This window comes from Dama dama, chromosome 20 (assembly GCF_033118175.1).
Source record: "Dama dama isolate Ldn47 chromosome 20, ASM3311817v1, whole genome shotgun sequence".
Lineage (NCBI taxonomy): Eukaryota > Metazoa > Chordata > Mammalia > Artiodactyla > Cervidae > Dama > Dama dama.
The window spans coordinates 13,900,380-13,922,184 of record NC_083700.1 but is presented as its reverse complement, the minus strand read 5'-3'; the positions used below and the strand labels follow the sequence as shown (position 1 = coordinate 13,922,184).

The 21,805-nt window shown below is 40.3% G+C and overlaps 1 protein-coding gene across 1 annotated transcript; it reads right to left on the bottom strand.

Moving 5' to 3' along the window:
• Window positions 1-6,288: 6,288 nt before the first annotated feature.
• CD5L (CD5 molecule like) lies at window positions 6,289-20,626 on the bottom strand. Its single transcript, XM_061120443.1, has 6 exons — window positions 20,457-20,626; window positions 16,582-16,608; window positions 11,352-11,675; window positions 9,803-10,120; window positions 8,660-8,980; window positions 6,289-7,291 (listed from the first exon to the last, which is right to left on the bottom strand). Exons 1-6 carry the CDS (start codon window positions 20,482-20,484, stop codon window positions 7,284-7,286), a joined length of 1,026 nt encoding a protein of 341 aa, XP_060976426.1. The 5' UTR covers window positions 20,485-20,626; the 3' UTR covers window positions 6,289-7,283.
• Between the last annotated feature and the right edge of the window lie 1,179 nt (window positions 20,627-21,805).

Genomic DNA, 21,805 nt, shown 5'->3' with positions numbered 1-21,805 from the left:
GCCTTTCTGCATCTCTTTTTCTTGGGGATGGTCTTGATCGCTGCTTCCTGTGCCATGTCACAAACCTCTGTCCATAGTTCTTCAGGCACTCTGTCTATCAGATCTCATCCCTTGAATCTATTTGTCACTTCTACCGTATAATTGTAAGGGATTTGATTTAGGTCATACCTGAATGGTCTAGTGGTTTTCCCTATTTTCTGCAATTTAAATCTGAATTTGGCAATAAGGAGTTCATGATGTGAGCCACACTCTTGTTTTTGCTGACTGTATAGAGCTTGTCCATCTTTGGCTGCAAAGAATACAATCAATCTGATTTTGATATTGCCCATCTGATGATGTCCATGTGTAGAGTCTTCTCTTGTGTTGTTGCAAGAGGGTGTTTGCTATGACTAGTGAGTTCTCTTGGCAAAACTCTGTTAGCCTTTGCCCTGCTTCATTTTGTACTCCAATGCTGAATTTGCCTGTTACTCCAGGTATCTCTCGACTTCCTATTTTTATATTCCAGTCCCCTATGATGAAAAGGACATCTTTTTGGATGTTAGTTCTAGAAGGTGTTGTAGGTCTTCATAGAACCATTCAATTTCAGCTTCTTCACCATTACTGGCTAGGGCATAGACTTGGATTACTGTGACACTGAGTGGTTTGCCTTGGAAACAAACAGAGATCATGCTTATATTGTTGTAAAATGCTCCTTAGTACTTGCCCTAAAGAGTTTAAAACTTATGGCCCCACAAAAATCTACACACAGATGTTTATAGCAGCTTTATTCACGACTGTCAAAACTTGGAAGCACCAACATAGAATTCAGTAGATAAATATCAGTAGATAAATGGATACAAAAAAGTGTCACATGCAGACAATGGAATATTAGTACTAAAAATAAACAAGCTATAATGAAACATAACTAGATATCACTAAGTGAAAGAAATCAATCTGAGAAGCATATATACTGTACAATTCCAATGATGTGACTTTCTGGAAAAGTTAAAGCTTTTCAGTAAAAGGTTCAGTGACTGCTAGGAGTGGGAAGAGAGTGAAGGATAAATGAGGATTTTTAGGTAGTGAAACTATTCAGTATGATACTATTTGGGGAAATACATGTTTATAAATCTACCCAAATCCATAGAACAACATCAAAAGTGAATTTTAATGCAAAGTATGGAATTTAGGTGATAAAGATATTTCACTGTAGCTTCACTGTTTTTAACAAATATACTACTCTATTGGGAATGCAGAGAATGGGGAAAGTTATGCATGTTATGAAAGTTATGCATGAAGGCAAAAGGTGTATGGGAAATCTTTGTATCTTCCATTCTGTTTTGTTGTGATCCCAAAATTGTTCTTAAAAAAAAAAAAAAAAAAGTCTTAAGATGTATACCAAAACATGTTGGCAAAGAATTCTCCATGAGAACCTTGCACAGTTTCCAGAAAACAAAAGGGGGGGGGGGGGGGGCTTGGAAGACACCAAAATAAAAAAATACATTAATTAATTATAGTTAATTTATAGTAAAAATAAAATGTGTGGGCCAAATCTCATGCTTCCTAATGAGCATGGAATACTAGATATCTAAAGGCTTTGAGGAAACCATATGATCATTAGAAATGTGGGGTAGGGGAGAATGAAATTTTGCCATTTGCAGAAACATGGAAGGGCCTAGAGACTGTTACACAGAGTGAAGCAAGTCAGAAAGAAAAACAAATATCATATAATAGTGCTTACATGTGGAATCTAGAAAAATGGTACAGATAAAGTTATTTGCAAAGCAGAAATGGAGACACAGGTGTAGAGAACAACATACAGATACCAAGGGAAAAACAAGGGGATGGGATGCATTGGGAGATTGGAGGTGACATATACACAGGACTGCGTGTAAAATGGATAACTAATGAGAATCTACTGGAGAGCACACAGAACTCACCTCAGTGCACAGTGGTGACCCAAATGGGGAGGAAATCCAAAAACCAGGGGATCTATGTCTACATGGAGCTGATTCCCTTTGCTGTACAGCAGAGACTAACAACATTGTAAAGCAACTATACTCGACTAAAAATCAATTAAAAATCAAATGCATGATATTTAGAAAAAAAGAAATTATTTTCTGGTGATCTTTGAAGAAATGCAACTGATTTTTTAAAAATACTATTTATGTCTTTGGTCAGACTGAACTGTTGTAAAAAACCACCCCAGCATCTCACAGACTTAATACAAATAATGTTTATTTTTTATTCATAACACAGTCAGCAGAGTATGAGTCATTCAGAGATTCACAAAGATCCAGGCTCCTTTCAGTCTTCTTGGTCTGCCCTCCCCTAGAACCTTGGGGTCTTCTCTAACAAGTCAGTTAGGAAGAGAAAAGGCATGGAGAAGGCATTTTGTTGCTAACTGCCTTGATGTGAAGGTGGTATAAATCATTTCCCCTGTGAGAATGGCCCCACTGAGATAAAAGGGACACCCAGCAGCCCTGGTGGCTGGAGAAGCCTGGGACCACCAGGCAACAAGTCCAAATGGGGGCTGAGTGTGGCCAGTTTGCAGCTGTAGCCTCAGGGTAAATTTCCAGTCCAGGAGAAAAGTGTCTCCTTCTGAACTGGAGATTATGTAGGTGCTTGGTGTTTGGCTCCAGCTCCACAGGCCTGGAGGCCCACTGCTGCCCAGGACTCCTGTCGGAATGTATAATGAGCATGTGCGTGCTGAGCAGTTTGGGAGTTGCTAGAATCTGGAATGGGGCAAGGGTCAGAAGATGCCAGTTATGGGACAGGTTCTTTGGGAATAAGGCATATGCCAACTGGCAACTCCTAAAATACTCAAGGGGTAATATTTTCACTGAATGCAGAGCTCGACTTTACTTCACCACCTTGCCAGGGTAGGGGCAGGAATCTGGCTGGGGTATCTTCTAGTAAGACAAACCTGGGATAGACTCGTGGCATGTTCAGGAAGAAGAAACACACATGACTGTTTGTGAGCACTCAGTCATTGTCACTAGGCTAATTTCTTCAGGCTCTGATACACTATCTCTAGACATGTCCACCTCGAAAATCAAGGTAAACAACCATATTCTCGGGTCAGGGGACATTCTTCTCCTGGACTGTGCTAACAGGCTAGTGTCAATCTTGTCTTTCAGCTTCTCAATTTCCTCTTTAATGACACATTATTATTAGACCTCTAAGACTACCTTTTAGCCTTCTGTTGTGTCTTGCCTTCTTGCTTTTTTGGATCACTTGGCCTCCTCCAACAGATGTTGCTTTTATCTGATTGGTTCTCAGGCGTCTTACTGGTTGAAATTTTACAAAAGAAATTTTAATGTAATATTAAAAGGAAATCAAATACACCACATTAACAAATTGAAAGATAAAAACCATATGATTATCTCAATAGATGCAGAGAAAGCCTTTGACAAAATTCAACACTCATTTATGATTAAAACTCTCCAGAAAGCAGGAATAGAAGGAACATACCTCAACATAATAAAAGCTATATATGACAAACCCACAGCAAGCATCACCCTCAATGGTGAAAAATTGAAAGCATTTCCCCTGAAATCAGGAACAAGACAAGGGTGCCCACTCTCACCACTACTATTCAACATAGTGTTGGAAGTTTTGGCCACAGCAATCAGAGCAGAAAAAGAAATAAAAGGAATCCAAATAGGAAAAGAAGAAGTGAAACTCTCGCTGTTTGCAGATGACATGATCCTCTACATAGAAAACCCTAAAGACTCTACCAGAAAATTATTAGAGCTAATCAATGAATATAGTAAAGTTGCAGGATATAAAATGAACACACAGAAATCCCTTGCATTCCTATATACTAACAATGAAAAAACAGAAAGAGAAATTAAGGAAACAATACCATTCACCATTGCAACAAAAAGAATAAAATACTTAGGAGTACATCTACCTAAAGAAACAAAAGACCTATACATAGAAAACTATAAAACACTGATGAAAGAAATCAAAGAGGACACAAATAGATGGAGAAACATACCGTGTTCATGGATTGGAAGAATCAATATTTCAAAATGGCTATTCTACCCAAAGCAATCTATAGATTCAATGCAATCCCTATCAAGCTACCAATGGTATTTTTCACAGAACTAGAACAAATAATTTCACAATTTGTATGAAAATACAAAAAACCTCGAATAGCCAAAGTAATCTTGAGAAAGAAGAATGGAACTGGAGGAATCAACCTGCCTGACTTCAGACTCTACTACAAAGCCACAGTCAGCAAGACAGTATGGTACTGGCACAAAGACAGAAATATAGATCAATGGAACAGAATAGAAAGCCCAGAGATAAATCCACAAACTATGGACACCTTATCTTTGACAAAAGAGGCAAGGATATACAATGGAAAAAAGACAGCCTCTTTAACAAGTGGTGCTGGGAAAACTGGTCAACCACTTGTAAAAGAATGAAACTAGAACACTTTCTAACACCATACACAAAAATAAACTCAAAATGGATTAAAGATCTAAATGTAAGACCAGAAACTATAAAACTCCTAGAGGAGAACATAGGCAAAACACTCTCCAACATAAATCACAGCAGGATCCTCTATGACCCACCTCCCAGAATATTGGAAATAAAAGCAAAAATAAACAAATGGGACCTAATGAAACTTAAAAGCTTTTGCACTACAAAGGAAACTATAAGTAAGGTGAAAAGACAGCCCTCAGATTGGGAGAAAATAATAGCAAATGAAGCAACAGACAAATGATTAATCTCAAAAATATACAAGCAACTCCTGAAGCTCAATTCCAGAAAAATAAATGACCCAATCAAAAAATGGGCCAAAGAACTAAACAGACATTTCTCCAAAGAAGACATACAGATGGCTAGCAAACACATGAAAAGATGCTCAACATCACTCATTATCAGAGAAATGCAAATCAAAACCACAATGAGGTACCATTACACGCCAGTCAGGATGGCTGCTATCCAAAAGTCTACAAGCAATAAATGCTGGAGAGGGTGTGGAGAAAAGGGAACCCTCTTACACTGTTGGTGGGAATGCAAACTAGTATAGCCGCTATGGAAAACAGTGTGGAGATTTCTTAAAAAACTGGAAATAGAACTGCCATATGACCCAGCAATCCCACTTCTGGGCATACACACTGAGGAAACCAGATCTGAAAGAGACACGTGCACCCCAATGTTCATCGCAGCACTGTTTATAATAGCCAGGACATGGAAACAACCTAGATACCCATCAGCAGATGAATGGATAAGGAAGCTGTGGTACATATACACCATGGAATATTACTCAGCTGTTAAAAAGAATTCATTTGAATCAGTTCTAATGAGATGGATGAAACTGGAGCCCCTTATACAGAGTGAAGTAAGCCAGAAAGATAAAGATCATTACAGCATACTAACACATATATATGGAATTTAGAAAGATGGTAATGATAACCCTATACGCAAAACAGAAAAAGAGACACAGAAGTACAGAACAGACTTTTGGACTCTGTGGGAGAAGGTGAGGGTGAGATGTTTCTAGAGAACAGCATGTATATTATCTATGGTGAAACAGATCACCAGCCCAGGTGGGATGCATGAGACAAGTGCTCGGGCCTGGTGCACTGGGAAGACCCAGAGGAATCGGGTGGAAAGGGAGGTGGGAGGGGGGATCGGGATGGGGAACACATGTAACTCCATGGCTGATTCATGTCAATGTATGACAAAACCCACTGAAATGTTGTGAAGTAATTAGCCTCCAACTAATAAAAATAAATGAAAAAAAAATATTAAAAGGAAATCAAAGTTTCTCTTGTGAAATTCCAACCTTGTTCTACTCTACTTAGGATAAAAGAGCTTTACAATGGCTCAATCAAGGCAGTTCAGCAGGTCTCTAGATTCTGCTGGGCTGGTCAAAAAGTTCATTCAGATTTGTCCATAAGATGTTATGGGAAAACCCAAATGAACTTTTGGCCAACCCAATTGACATTACATGGTTTAGTGAACATGATCTTAATCTGTGGGGGAAATCAGAAAGACCTGAGATAACTGATCAAACAGAGGCAAAATCTCTTTGAGTAGATATGATAGATATCAAAGTGTCTGTTAGGTCATCTTCTTCTCTTCTATGAAACTAAGTTTCTCTATTTTTCCCATGAAAAGAGATAGGGAGAAAGTTCTCCATCCAAAGGAGAGAGCAGTATTACACACATGACTGCATCTCCAGCAGGTTCTCTTCTACCTAATCCTACCTAAAAGGCCATCCCTGTAAAACTGACCCACCTGCTTTCCCCTTGGGTAGAAAGAGCATATCACACAGACAGGCAACTCTTGAGACTGTGAATTAGACTTTATTAGAAAGCATAAATGCAGACACATAACAGGTACTCAACTCAGTCTCAGAGCCTGAAGTTGTCAGTTTTTAGAACCAAGCTATGATTCTCTCCTTAGTATCATTCTGTCTTGCATCAGACTTACAGACCCTAAAATCTGAGTTGAAAAAATTAAAATGATATCATCTGATTGGCATGAGACACAACGCTGGATTCCCCCAAATTCTGAATGCATCTCTTCCTTTCCCTTCTAGTCACAGGTCCATACATTTTTCCTTGGGAAAATTAAAATACATTTGTAGGATTCTTCTTGTTAAATGCACATCATGTTGGCAAGTTGTATATGGATAGTCAACAAAGGTATTTTATTATGGGCATTCAGAGGGTGAGATATTTCTTTTCCAAGTGTCATGAAAAGGTCTAGGATTATAGGATACTGCTCTGCTCTTGAAAGAATGTGTCTGCTTTTATCAGACAACAGGAGAATAGTGAGATGTTAATTGTTGAAGATTAAGAAAAAGTGTTGAAGGCTTGAGAAAAAGCATTCAAAGAACTTTCCCCCAAGTTTCATCTCATTATTTACCCATATTCCCCTTAAATGTTCCTTTTGTTGTCACCTTCCTTTCATGTTCTTTACAGACATAGGTTTGGTCTTAGAAATGTCCTGTAGTGGTCAAAGAAACAGACCTGGGGATCCCAGGCTGGTTGAAAAGAAGCAGGAGAGGCCAGAATCAATGCCAAAGGGTCAGCAGTGAGGAGCAGGTGAGTGGGAGGTCATCTTCCTTGGCAAGAGAGAATTCAACAACTCATATCTCCAGGAGATGATGGGGGTGCTTGGCTCTGAGAGAAAAGAGTGTTCAGATTCTGTCTGAGGGGCTGAGAGGGTGGTAGCTGAGCCTGCAGGCCCAGTGCTTGCACTAAGCCATTTGAGGCCATGAGAAAGCAAAGGACACTCAGATCCTGCCGGAGTCAGGCCACACATCAAATGTCAGGCTACGCTTCTGTAAAGAGAAGAGGAATGTACAGTAAGGATGGGGACATGTCAAGAAGGGATTATTTCATTCAAACTCAAAGAGGCCAAGAAAGAAGACTGGTTCCCAGAATAGGAAAGGAAGACCCTTCCAGATCCTAATCACATACATATCTCACATTGATGTGAACCATATCAGAATCTAGTTCAGTGCCCTAGACTCAATAACCAGATCCTTTGTGAGACAGAAACCATATTCATTCATATTAGCACTTTTCACCCTCCACAATCACAAAACTCTTCAAGAGAAATGGAGCAAGTATCTCCTTTTGACCAGCTAAGATTAATTAGCCTCCAAATGGCAGGCTCAACTCAAACACTAGTCTTCCATCACTAAAGCCCTCCTTTTCTGGGCACTAGATGCGCTTCATATTTTTGATCATCTCTCAACTCTTACACAATTCCCTGAGTATGTAACCAGGCAGCCCTGCATGCCAGCATCCCACACTAATTACAAAGCTGGGCTTCAGAGCTGTGACTCTCTGAGATCACCCAAGGGCTATGCTTTGCATTTCCTGACTCATATGGGGACATATTTCTTCCTTTACTCTTCCGTGAAGTGAAAGTCGCTCAGTCGTGTCCAACTCTTTGCGACCCCATGGACTATACTGTCCATGGAATTCTCCAGGCCAGATAATTGCAGTGGGTAGCCTTTCCCTTCTCCAGGGGATCTTCACAACCCAGGGATCAAACCCAGGTCTCCCACATTGCAGGCAGATTCTTTACCAACTGAGCCACAAGGGAAGCCCAACAATATTGGGAGGTCTACAATTTACAGCTGGAATCCTGGCTTCTCTGAAAAGACACTCTCAAGGATATTCACAAACAGCCCCCTCCCCCAGCCCCATTCCCACAGATTAATTTAAAATCTGGGTAGTGACAATAGCTAGAAGGAGGTGGGACCATCTTCTACAGTTTTAGCTTACAGTTTGAGACCTAGGTTCCTCTAAGTCAACTAATCCTGAGCTGAGCCAGGACTGGTCATTTTAGTTCTGCTCCATTGTTTGAAAGCAATTTTTATGATTTAGGTAAGTTGCTTATTTTCTCTGACTCTTACTCTCTTCAGATTTAATATAAAGCTATCAACTCAATAATTTTCAAAACCTCTTTTGTTCTCACACTCAATAACTGTATGGTATGGGATTTTTAAACTATCTTATCATTCTACCCATGACTAGGAGTCTCGAGTAATTCCTTGAAGTAACACAAAGTAGGTGACTATTATGGGCAGCTGCTCAGCACTAGTAGAATAACCCTTACCCTCAGAGTTCACACACCACCACCCGCTTCTTCACCTCCCTCCATGCCAGTCCCCATGGGTTCAACCTACAGGGCTTACCTGAGCAGAATACGACCACATCTTCCTTGTGGTTGCAGTCATGATACCCCCAGGACCTATGTTGACAGTGCTCCAAGGACTGCTCATACCCTTTGCAATGGACATCATCTAGCCAGATGCGCCCATCTCCAGGGGCAAACTTTCTCCGCAATTTGGCAGGTACAAAGATTGGCCTTGTACAGCCCAGTTGCCGGCACACCACCTGCTCCTCTTTTGTCCCCCAGCCATCATCACAGACAGAGCCCCATATGCCCTTGTGCAGCACCTCCAGTCGCCCAGAGCATCTGGTGTCTCCATTTACCAGCCTCAATTGAAAGGGATCTACAGGGTCAGGGGATGGAGTGGAAAGAAGAAAGAAACATCATCTACCTCCTCACTCAAATCCCATCAACACTTCTGAAGCTCTCTACCTGCCTGTGTTTCTGTGATCATAGCCCTTGCTCTTGTTTCCAATCCATGTGTCCCATGTTTCCTCAACTAAGACCTTTTACTTTCCCATCTATTTTATAAAAGTCTAATACTTATGAATGACTTTCTAGTACTTTTTTTTTTAATTGAAGACTTCAACAAGTACATGGAACTGTGTGTCCTATTCCTATTATATAGAATTCAATATAATAATAGTTTATATTAATCTAGCACTTGTATTAAGTGCTAGTGCTTAAAGCATTTTCATATACAAAGGCAAGTATCATTAGCTCCATTTTAAAAACAAGAGAATTGATGAGCAGCACAAAGCTTTGCCATGGTTATTTGATACATGAGTGCTATGCTTAGTCACTCAGTCCTGTTTGTCTCTTCTCCTCTGTCCATGAAGATTCTCCAGGGAAGAATACTAGAGTGGGTTGCCCTGCCCACCTCCAGGGGATCTCCCCAACCCAGGGATCAAACACGGTCTTCCACATTCTGGCCAGATTCTTTACCATCTGACACACCAGGGAAGCCCCAGAATACTGGAGTAGGTAGCCTATCCCTTCTCCAGGGGATCTTCCAGACCCAGGAATCAAACCATGGTCTTCTGCATTGTATTCAGATTCTTTACCAGCTGAGTTACCAGAGTAGTTCTTTATAAACACTGGTTGAATAGAATTCCATTTAATCAAATTCACGAATAAACCTAGTCACTGGACTTATAGGCATTACCTTCACATTCAACCCATGTGTCCTCATCATGGGTGCAGTTATTATTCCCCTCAAGCCCAGAAAGGCAATAGTGAAGGTTTTCTTCCTGTCCTGAGCATGACACGCTGCTCAGCCAGATGAGTCCTTCACCCTGGATATCCTTGTTACAGCATCTTTTGATCAGTGTGGCCTTCCCACACCCCAGTTGCCGGCACACCACCTTCGCAGCAGAGAGATTCCAGCCTGCTTTGCACACAGTGCCCCATTGCTCTTGGTGCTTCACCTCCAAGCGCCCCTTGCAGCGCCCAGGGCCACCAACCAGCTTCACAGTCTCTGGCACTGTAGGAAAAGAAAGATTAAGTTTCTGCTCCCTGCAAGAACACAGCTTTCCCACAAAAGGGGGCTCCTAACTCTGAATCTTTCTCAGAAATAAGAATGAGGCCTCAGCATCGAACACAAACATCTGGTGACTGTCTGGTAACAAACCATGGGGTAACAAAGAGAAGACATAGACTAGTTCCTTAGCCAAATCACAGTCTAATGGAAAAGGAGATAGACACACAGAAAATTATCAATGTATAGACAGCAAGTATATGAAAGGCATAAAGGAATAGAACAACAATTATATATGTATATATAATTGTTGTGTATGAATATGTGTGTGTATATATAGAGAGTTCCCAGGTGGCTCAGTGGGTATAGAATCCACCTGGGTTCAATCCCTTGCTGGAAAAGATCCCCTGGAGGAGGGCACAGCAACTCACTCCAGTATTCTTGCGTGGAGAATCCCATGGACAAAGGACACTGGCAGGCTGCAGTCCATAGGGTTGCAAAGAGTCAGACACAACTGAAGCGCCTGAGCATACACTCACGCAGTATATATATATACATATATATACACAGTTGTATGTTGGTTTCCGATGAGCATTTCCTGTCTACCTAACTAGATGATAGACCCCTTGAGAACTGATAAATTTATATTATACTTTGGGAGCTCATTTCTTCCCCATAACTCCACCTGAGCTTTAGATACAAATGTTTAGTGGTTATTGGATCTGTGCATGTTTGTGTGTGTGAAGAAGAGAATCAGGTTCTTGGATAGACTGAAACGAAGAAAAACTAAGATTGAAACTAAGAGAAAATCATTAGTTCCACCAAGTGTGAGTGCTAAGTCGCTTCAGTCATGTTCGACTCTGTGTGACCCTATGGACTGTAGCCTGCCAGACTCCTCTGTCCATTGGATTCTCCTGGCAAGAATACTGCAGTGGGTTGCTGTCCCTTCCTCCAGGGTATCTTCCCCACCCAGGGATCGAACCCACATCACTTAAGTCTCTACATTGGCAGGAGGGTGCTTTTACACTCGTGCCACTGTTCAACCAAGGAAGAATATAACAATTCTAGGTGAGGATATATTTGACTCCAGGGTCCACAGTGGAGAAAGGGTGAGAAGGGAAGGACAAGGAATCGGTAACCATTAGTTCATGGTGGAGAATAAAGATAAAGAGGACAAAGACTGGTCATGCAGGCTATGGGCAGTTGGCATATAGTCCTTGAGTCCTGCCATACTCACGCTCACATATTGCCCCTGCATCCTCGCTGTGGGAGCAATCATAAACGTCTTCCAGCTGGTCACAGTTAATCAATTTATCTTCCGTCCCACTGCAGTTGACTTCTTGGATGAAGATTTTTTGTTTTTCATCAGCCAATGGCTTATATAAATTACCAGTGGGCGTCCCCCTGGCTTCTCCGCAGCCCAGCTCCCGGCACACCACTTCCACGTCTTTCATGTTCCAGCCGTCGTCACACACAGTGCCCCACTCGCCATTCCGCTCCACTTCCACCCGCCCTTCACAGTGATGGCGACCTCTCACCAGTCGCACTTTGGGTGAAGACTCTGCAAAGAAATGAGATATTGGCTGGAGATTAGGAGTGGCCCAGAGAGTACTCAGGCATGCATGCAGTCTTCTTGGAATTCTTCTACCATTTTCAGGATGTGGAGAATTGAAGAGTGAGAAAGTAGGGGTCAAAAGGGAGGACGAGGAGGAGGGGCGCCAGGACTCCATCTCTGAGTTCTGGTTCTGCTACACTCCTTTATTATTATTATTATTGCACTTCATGGGGTCGCAGAGAGTTGGACACGACTGAGCGACTGAACTGAACTGAACTGAAACTGTGTTTTTTTTTTTTTGGCCCTTGGTGAAATTTGGAAAAACAGGCTTAATATCCCTACCTTTGGATTTGGTACAAATATGTGCTTAATATGATTATTTTAAACGTATATTTTCTAACAGGAATTAAGATCACAATGCTATAATGATCACATCAAAAATATGTTGCATAAAATTTTAGTTTGTCTTGTAATTACCTTCCAGCCAAATAAACTATAGCATATATACATGCATTTTTGTGTGAAATTTGAACAAAACCTGTATTTTAGTTAATAATACTGTATCACAAGTTAATTCCTTGTTTGTTGGTTTTATTTTTTAACAACATAGTATTCCTTTATATTCTCAGAACTGGATGAGAACATTCAAGCCTCATTCAGGTTTTTTTTTTTTTAAATCACTAAGATAGTAAACTTTCTAGATTACCAGCAGTAATCCTAGATGCCAAAATATGTGGAACTATATCAAAGTTTTGAGTGAATATAAATTAGAAATCTAGCATTCTATTCATACTAGGTCAAACAAGTGAAGTCAAAATGTCGTAAGTTTTTTAGCTAAGCAAAAAATCATATATTTTCTAAAATATAGGTATTATACAAACTATATATATGTATACAAAAGCTTTTCTACTATGCTTGATAAAGGCTTGAGAAAGAACATCAAAAAAAGACAGAGAAACAGGAAAACATAAACTAAATGAAACTAAAACAGGAAGCACTGAACATGAAATAGAAAAATTGAAACAGACTAGATAAAAGTAAAAGGTCATCATATATCCAGTTGTTTTTAAACATGGTGGCTCATTAGAAATACATCTGGAGCTTTGGAGATAAAAAGCAGTCCCTCAGCATTTGCATTTTTCAAAATTTCCAAGACAATTCTAATATGCATCTGGATTTTAAAAAGTGACTATAGGTTTTTCTATTAAATGGTAGTTTTAGTCATATGGAATTCTTTTCTTTGCTCTTGACCAGAAAAATGGTCAATGGTATTAAGCAGCCACCAGTTACATAATCACAATAGTAAAAGTTGTTTTAGTTTCACAGTCAATAGCCAGACAAAAAATAAAAGATGACTACAATTGCAAGCCATAATGGAAACATGATTAACCTAGCAATATAAAATAATTACATACAATTTGGGGAGTTAAGTAGAGTGTTGTGATAAGTCTAAGTGCATACATGCACATGTTCTCATCCACCCAGTCAGTCTAAGTCTTTTGGTTGGTGTATTTACTTCATTTACATTTAAGTTAATTATCAATATGCATGATCCTATTACCATTTTCTTAATTGTTTTAGGGTTATTTTGTGTATGTCTTTTCCTACTCTTGTGTTTCCTGCCTAGAGAAGTCTCTTTAACATTTGTTGTAAAGCTGGTTTGGTGGTGCTGAATCCTCTTAACCTTTGCTTGTTTGGAAAGCTTTAGACTTCTCCATCAAATCTGAATGAGAGTCTTGCTGGGTAAAGTATTCTTGGTTGCAGGTTTTTCTTTCTTCACTTTAAATATATCATACCATTCTCTTCTGGCTTGTAGAGTTTCTGTTGACAAATCAGCTTACAACCTCATGGGAGTTCCCTTATATGTTATTTGTCATTTTTCCCTTGTTGCTTTTAATATTTTCTCTTTGTCTTTAACTGTTGTCAGTTTGCTTACTATGTGTGTGTCTCATTGTGTTCCTCCTTGAATTTATCCCGCCTGGGACTCTGCCTTTCCTGGACTTGTTTAACTATTTCTTTTCCATGTTAGGGAAATATTCATCTATTATTCCAATATTTTCTTGGGTCCTTTCTCTCTCTCTTCTCCTTCTGGGACCCTTATAATGCAAATGCTGGTGTGTTTAATGTTGTCCCAGAGGTCTCTTAGTCTGCTCTTCATTGTTTTCATTCTTTTTTCTATGTTCTGTTCTGTGGCAGTGATTTTCACCATTCAATCCTCCAGGTCACTTGTCTGTTCTTCTGCCTCAGTTATTCTGCTATTGATTCCTTCTAGTGTATTCTTCATCTCTGCTTGTATTTTAGTTCTTACAGGTCTTTGGTAAACATTTCTTCCATCTTCTCCATTCTATTTCTGAGAACCCATGATCTTTACTATCATTATCTTCACTATCATTATTCTAAATTCTTTTTCTGGAACGTTGACTATCTCTACTTCATTTAGTTGTTTTTCTGGGGCTTTATCTTGTCCTTTAATCTGAAACAAAATCCTGTGAGTTTTCATCCTGATTAACTTTCTGTAATGTGGTTTTCCTTCTAGCCACTGTGGGGTTATGGTTCTTTGACCAGAGATTGAACCTATTTCCCCTGCACTGAAAGCATGGAGATGTCTAGATATAATCTGGGCTGATCAACCTGACTCTTTCTCTCAATATCAGTGATCCACTCCCAACCATCCTTGCTACTTCCCATGACATTTTCCCATGTCCAAGAACCTAGCTCAGAAGAAATACAGAGAATGCTGGGTAAGGGAAGAGTCGGAGCCTCAAAGTCTCAGAGCCCTAAAACTGGGTCTAGAAGATTCTATGTGTTGAGAATGGGAGATGGGCTTCACAGAGTCTCCAGATAAGTTCTGAGGAAAGCAAGACTTAGACATGGAGTGTAGAGGACTGTGTAGGGAGACAAGGGAAGAGCCTATCAGGAAACAAGCTTCTGGATACTACATTCCAAGTACTGCTTTATGAACACAGAGAACAGTGGTGATCAAGATAGCCAGCATTGCTGTCCTCAAGAAGATTATATTTAATAGGCTTGAAGCAATCCCATCAAGTCCTCTCAGCCCCAGGGAGATATAGTGATAAAGAAGATCTCAGTTTGCCAAGCCTCCAGGGAGCAGTCCATTGTAGCTGGAGGGACAACATCTGGACTTGTGGCCTGTGGTCTATCAGACTATGAATGGTATATGACAACTTGGGCTATGTGGAAGGACTCAGATACCTGTATGAATGAAATACAATTCCTCAGGACCCAAATTTCTACTGCCTACTTTGTCTCAACTTTGCAGACTCCCTAGAACTTGGCATCAACCCCAGAAGAAGTAGTTGGGTGAAAGATGTCTGACCTGGTTGATTTTAAACTGCATTGAGAAGTTTATATTTGGTTTAGTCATTTGTTTTTGATCTCTCCTCTTCTATAATTTCTTGAGGGAAATGACATGTGGAATGGAAGTTAGAGACAAAAATTAAAATAGAACTATAAAAAACTAAGAAAAGTTCCTATTGTTGCACCATGAAGCTTAAGGCATGTATATATTATTCAAGTCAGTCATCTAGAAATAACTTCTGGATCACTGTAACTAAGATTAGAGTTTGGATATGCTTTATTGTATGCTCTAGCAAATATTCAATATCAGGATCATGCACAGGCTACTTTATTTTATTTTGAGTTATAAAATTCTAGGTTTATTTTTTATTTGGCCATGCCACATGGCATGTGGGATCTTAGTTTATCAACCAGGGATCAAATCCACCACCCTGCTTTGGAAGCATCACCTCTTAACTGCTGGACCACGAGGGAAGCCCCCAAATTCTGGGTTTAAATAAGTTTTACTTTTCCATGGAGTAGAGGACTAGATCACATTGTAGGAGAGAAGAAATATGTTTAAGAGAGAGAAAGAGAAAAGTATCAAAGAAATGCAGCTGAAGGGAAAAGAAGGGCTGAGAAGATTTAAAAGCTAGAGAGAACAAAGGAGCTCATCAGGGCAGCTGTGTCCTAGACAGTGTTTTAGCCTACTTTATTAGCTGAGGGCTTCAGAGACAGGGACCCAGGAGTGGGTCCTCCATCCCTGAGTATAAAGAGAGCAGCTGTCTCCTGGCACTTGCAACAAGGCATAACCTTGGATGCCAGAGAAGAAAAACCAGGTCATCTGGGTATTGGACTGGGACCCAGAAGCAGCATTTCTTTAAGGAAGCAAATTGATCCAGCAGGGTGTAAGATCCTGCACATTCATAGCAGAGTTTGCAGCTGCCCCTCTCTCATAAAGCCTCTACTATCAAGAGAAAGAACAGGCTGAAGAGACAATGTCAAAGAAACTCATAATCCTCAACCAATCCCCTTGATTTTTGGACCATCAGAGGCTTCCTCTTCCACAGACTAATTCTCTTTGTGCCACCCCATTCTCTCCTCAGTTGAACCGTTTGTGCTCTGCCGAAAGACTCCATGAAGAGATGACCAGTGGCCACTGAAATCCAGCCTGCACTCTGATGATGAAACCATGAGGTGCACAGAAGTTGGTGCATTTCTAGTTCAGTGATAACATTAAAGGTGGCAGAGGGACCAGGAAGTAGTAGATATAGAAGGGCAAAAGAAAGTTTATTTCCCAGGAGATGAGGTGTCTTCTGAGCCTGAAACAAAGCCATCTGCTTTGTTAGATGATGGAGCTAGAGCTGGGCTAGCATCTTGGGTCACACAGGCCAAATGGAGAGGAATCCCTTTGCAGGATAAACCACTCGAATTTTCTCTAAGTTTTGGAAGTGGAAATCTACCCATATAAGACTGAGTAGGTGGGTTGGGAAACCAGAAAGAAAATCCACTGGGGCTCTTTTGAACCATAGCCTCTCTCCCTGGCCCCGGGAAATCAAAATTTCCACTCTCCAGAGCTGAAAGTCCACACTCTTAGGACCCCAAAAAATCTTACCTATAAGTCCAGGTCCGGTGCAAAAGGCTGAGCAAATAAAAAAGAGAGAGGGAGAGAAGTGAATGAGATCAAGTAGTCAATTGCCAAGGCTTTGTTCAAAAACACAACTCTCTAGAAAGTTTTGTTGAACTTTGTGGGACAGAGAGATAAATACACAGCCCCCAAGGTTAGACCTTTTTGAAACCTTCTCCTTCTCCTCCCTCTCCTCCTAGAATGACCAGCCTAAAAAAATACATGACACTGACTAACAGCCAAACAGACCCATTCTACCATGGCTAATTAGACCTATCATGTTCCCTTTCCATCTGATGTTGGCTCTACCCCAGGCATGGATAGATTTTATTTTCTATTTTAATCTATTAGACTGATCGGTGATTACCACCTAAGAGAGAAGTGTGGTGATGTAGTATCTGAGTCCAACAGGAAAACATGTTGGAGATTTCTGGGAAGATGTGTTGAGGCCAGTGTGAGAGAAGCAAGAGAGACTCCATCTTGAAGCCTGTCATCCATCTTAAAGACAGGATGTGAACTGGGACTGAACCCTGCCCAAGAGTGAGAAAACCATTGCTAGTGAAAACCCGGTCTCTTGGAGACTTCCCTCCCTACATATGACAAACAGAGATTGTAGCTGAGGTCAGGCTGCCCCTGTTAGATTAACCAAGGAGATATCTCCCTTGATGTATAATCATTGCCCCCCCCCCCCCAATCTTTGTTGTTTGTTCTCCTAGCACCTATTTGTTGTAAAATTCAGCCATATACAACAAAGAGGTTGCTAACATGTAACCAGTCACGTAGCGGGGAGGGGTATGAAACTGGGCCTCTCAGAAACATCAGGGTCCTTGCTGGGAACTGATTCCTGTTGGCATAATAAACTGTACTCCACTGTCTTGAATGTCCTCCGAGGTGTGGCTTGCAACTCTGGATTCCACAACAGATACACTGGTTGGGGAGGATAAAGATGTTTTGAAAGGCATATGAGAGAGTAACAGGCAGGAAGCCTAGGGATCCCCCAAGTGGAGGAAACAAACTACAAGTGTCAAACTTTTTTTTTTCCTTCTCTATACAAAATTAAAAGGAGGGTCTTTTAAAATTCTGTGTTGCCATGACAACACCTGGTTCCACCTGAACTTAACTTTTCTCAAACCTTGAGCTAACCAATGCATTTTTCTTATGGAAATGTTTTTCTTAAGCTATGTTAATGTATTTACCTTATTTACCTTTCTTCAAGTTGGTTCACCTAAGGCTCAGAACCCATAATGGCTCAACACATCAATCTGTTTCACTCATGGAAGTGTTCTCTTAAGCTATGTTAATGAAACTATGTATTTGCTTGGAAATCCACCTTTGTTCAAGATTAATGTCTATTGTTATATGGCCCAGGTTGACTCACCTTGTGTCAATGCTATCTCAAAATGCATGTGTGGGAGAAGGGCCTGGTGTTATCTCAGTTTTGAGGCTTTCATTTTTTTTTTTCCCCTCTAATTAGCCGCTTTCTAATAGGTATGTAAGTGAAAGTGAAGTTGCTCAGTCGTGTGCGACTCTTTGCCACCCCATGGACTGTAGCCTACCAGGCTCCTCCCTCCATGGGATTCTCCAGGCAAGAATACTGGAGCGGGTTGCCATTTCCTTCCAGGGGATCTTCCCGACTCAGGGATCGAACCCAGGTCTCCTGCACTTCAGGCAGATGCTTTAACCTCTGAACTACCAGGGAAGCTAATAGGTATATAACTCCTTGCTAAAAACTATCTTTCTGCCTGCTTCTGATGTCTATGTCAGAAGCTTTCTCTCTCTCTTTTATACTTTAACAAAACTTGATTACACAAAAAGCTCTGAGTGATCAAGCCTCATCACTGGCCCCAGGTTGAATGCCTCTCCTTCAGAGGCCAAGAATCCTGGCATCATTCATGGCTCATAGCAGCAACCTTTCACATAGGGGAAAATGGCAGTATTTTTCTGTGTTCACTGACACTGCATTTAGACAATGGTCAGCAAACTTTTGTGTAAAAGGCCAGATAGTAAATATTTCAGGCTTCATGTGCTATACAGTCTGTTACAACCAATCAGCTCTATCAATGCAACCATATACATGTAAATGAATAAGCATGGCTATGTTCCAATCAACCTTTAATTATGAACAATTAAATTTAGATTTCATGTCATTCTCATGTGTCACAAAATTTTATTCTTTTGACTTTTCCCACAGTTTAAAAATGCAATATACATTCTTAGTTTGCAGGCAGCAAACCAGGTTTGCTGAACCTGGTTAAGAGTTCAGAAAGCAGTTCTATGCTAATTTCCAAACTTCCAGGTTGAAGTATCAGCACATCTTTGAATGATCAGAGTTTCTTCCTACAAGATCTCTGTGTAGTCAGACTCATCTGCTCATTAGGTTCCATCCTATTGCAAACTCTGAGAGACAGTGAAGGACAGGGAAGTCTGACATGCTGCAGTCCAGGGGGTCACAAAAAGACAGGCACGACTTAGCTACTGAACAACAGCAAATGCTATAGAGAGAGTCCTGTGACTATCAGTGGTCTCTGAAACCCAGTATTTTGAACTTCAAAAGTCATCACCCCCCAACACTACCCCATCTTATAGGATCTTTCTGATGGAGTTAACATATTTGGACTTCCAGCCTAGAGCTTTTTAGGCAAATCCATGTATTTCATTGACTTGTTCTGGAATATTTTCTTCCAAATATTTGCTTTTCAAGTAATTGGTTGATAACAACATGTCCTTAGTCTTTAGGATATAGCCACTCCCAGACTCAAAAAGACCTTGTCTGCAATTGGCTGAAACTCAAGGTTATACTATGTATAACACCATACAAGTCTAATAAAGAACACAAAGCATGTATATATGCAAAGGAAACTGACTGTGATGAGCCTGATAGGTGTGAAAGTGATATAGCCCAAAGGTGACTTGAGAACTCTGTAGTGGGGTTGATCACCATGTGTATCACAGATCAGAAAGACTTCAAGAGGGAGGTACAACTGAAGATAAGCCTAAGAGATCCAATAGTAACTTCACAACAGGAGGTGGGGAACTCTCTGTTAGGTAACATAAGGGGCGTGTGGGTGTTTAGGAATGTGACCATCACTCTGCATAGAACACACAAATGCCCAACTGAGAGACCGGTCTGTTCCAGTGGTATACTGGATCATCAGGAATATTAAAATGAATGTGATTGATTAGGGAAGGGACCTAGCAGGCTCTTTTATCTTGTGAAAAGGCTCCTAACAAACCTCTGAGGAACATAACATTACTTCATAGATAAGAATGAGATTTAGGAGGGATATGGTAACTTTAAAATTCAGACAGCTTAAATAAATTTTAAAAATATATGTTTAAAAAATAAATAAATAAAATAAAATTCAGACAGCTAAGAAATCAAAGAGCAAAGATTGAAATCCAGATCTCTTTGCTTCCAAAATCCCAATTTACTCTAAATTAATCTGAGCAATAAGAAACTGGGAAAACTAGGGAAACACATGAAATACATTTGAAAGGAATCAGTATGATCAATGAAAGGTGTTTGTCCTGTATTCTCCTTCCTTTTCTTGCTGTTATCCATGATCCACTTATTTGTCTTTTTATAAATAGTGCATTTAGGAAAATTTGTGTGAAAAAACAATAGTATAAATTATTACTGAATTGATAATGTGAATATAGGGAAATAGAAAGTTTTCTGGCAATCAAGATGGATTATAAATTGAGTAAAGATTAAGTGGCTTTAGGGATTTAGAATAATTACCAGATATAGAGAAAGGGGGAGAGTAGGAAGGAGTCTTTCTTTGAAAGATACCTAGATCTGTACCACATGGGCAGTTCCAGAGTACACTGAAGCCTGGACCCAAAGGAGCAGAAATACTCACCAAAGATGAAGAAGAAAAACAGAGCCATGTCCCAGATGGCTGAAGATAGTGAACTGAAATGTAAGGCTGGAAGGAGGCCCCAGAAGAGGAATATGCAGCTTTGGTTGCAAGTGTGCTGTGAGGAGGGAAGTAGCAGGTCCTGTCTGCAGCAAAGGCTTTATCAGACAACTAGAAACCAATGGGCTCAGAGGTCAGGACAGATAGAGCTGGACTTGCTGAACTCAGCATGTCCCAGAGGAAGGGAGGTGACCGGAATTGGCAGAAAGATGATGAAAACAAAAGAAAACAAACAAACAGAAATCCCAAGCTGCCATGCTTTGGTTCTGCTGTAATCCCAGCTCCATCGATCTCTGCTTTAGTCCCCTTACTATGTAAACAAGAAAAACAACCCCCATAAGGAAAGGCAAGTACCAAGAATAAGGGCCATTTCACATTAGAAGATCAAGCAATGCTTGATCCTCATGTATGGTTTGTGGGGGTTAATAAGCCAATTTCAATTCTTTCCTTCCAAATGGAAGTGACTGGAAAACATAGAGGCCAAAGATAATAGAGCAATTCCAAAGTTACCCTTGAAGTCACCATAACTCAGAATAAGGATGGCAATCCAGAGTCAAGGTGCCAGTCTTTGCAAATATGATTTGATTTATTTCTCTCAAACCAGCTTCTCCCGTGCTAAATAGAGGGCCTAGTACATGGATCTGCTCTTCTATGCTTGTCCTGGTTTATGCCCATCTTTGGAAACTGAATGGAAGCAGGTTCTTGTCATAACGAAATCAGGTTGTTCTTAAATCTAAGATATGATGGACAGGGAGTTCCAGAAAAACATTTACTTCTGCTTCATTGACTACTCTGAAAGCTTTGTCTGGATCACAACAGACAAATTTGTCGGGAAAATTCTGAAGTGCGAGTACCAGACCACTTTACCTGTCTCCTGAGAAATGTGTATGCAGGTCAAGAAGGAACAGTTAGTATAGCACAGGGAGCTATATTCAATATTTGTAATAATATATAAGGGAAAAGAATCTGAAAATATATGTGTGTATATAACTGAATCACTTTGCTATACAGTTGAAACTAACACAACATTGTAAATCAACTATACTTCAATAATAATAATAATGAGAAGAAAAATTAACCAGCCTCTTGATGAGGGAGAACAAGAAGAGCGAAAAAGCTGGCTTGAAATTCAACTTTTAAAAAACTAATATCATAGCATCTGGCCTTATCACTTCATGACAAATAGATGGGGAAACAGTGGAAACAGTGACAGACTTTATTTTCTTGGGCTCCAAAACCACTGTGGGTGGTGACTGAAGCCATGAAATTAAAAGACGCTTGCTCCTTGGAAG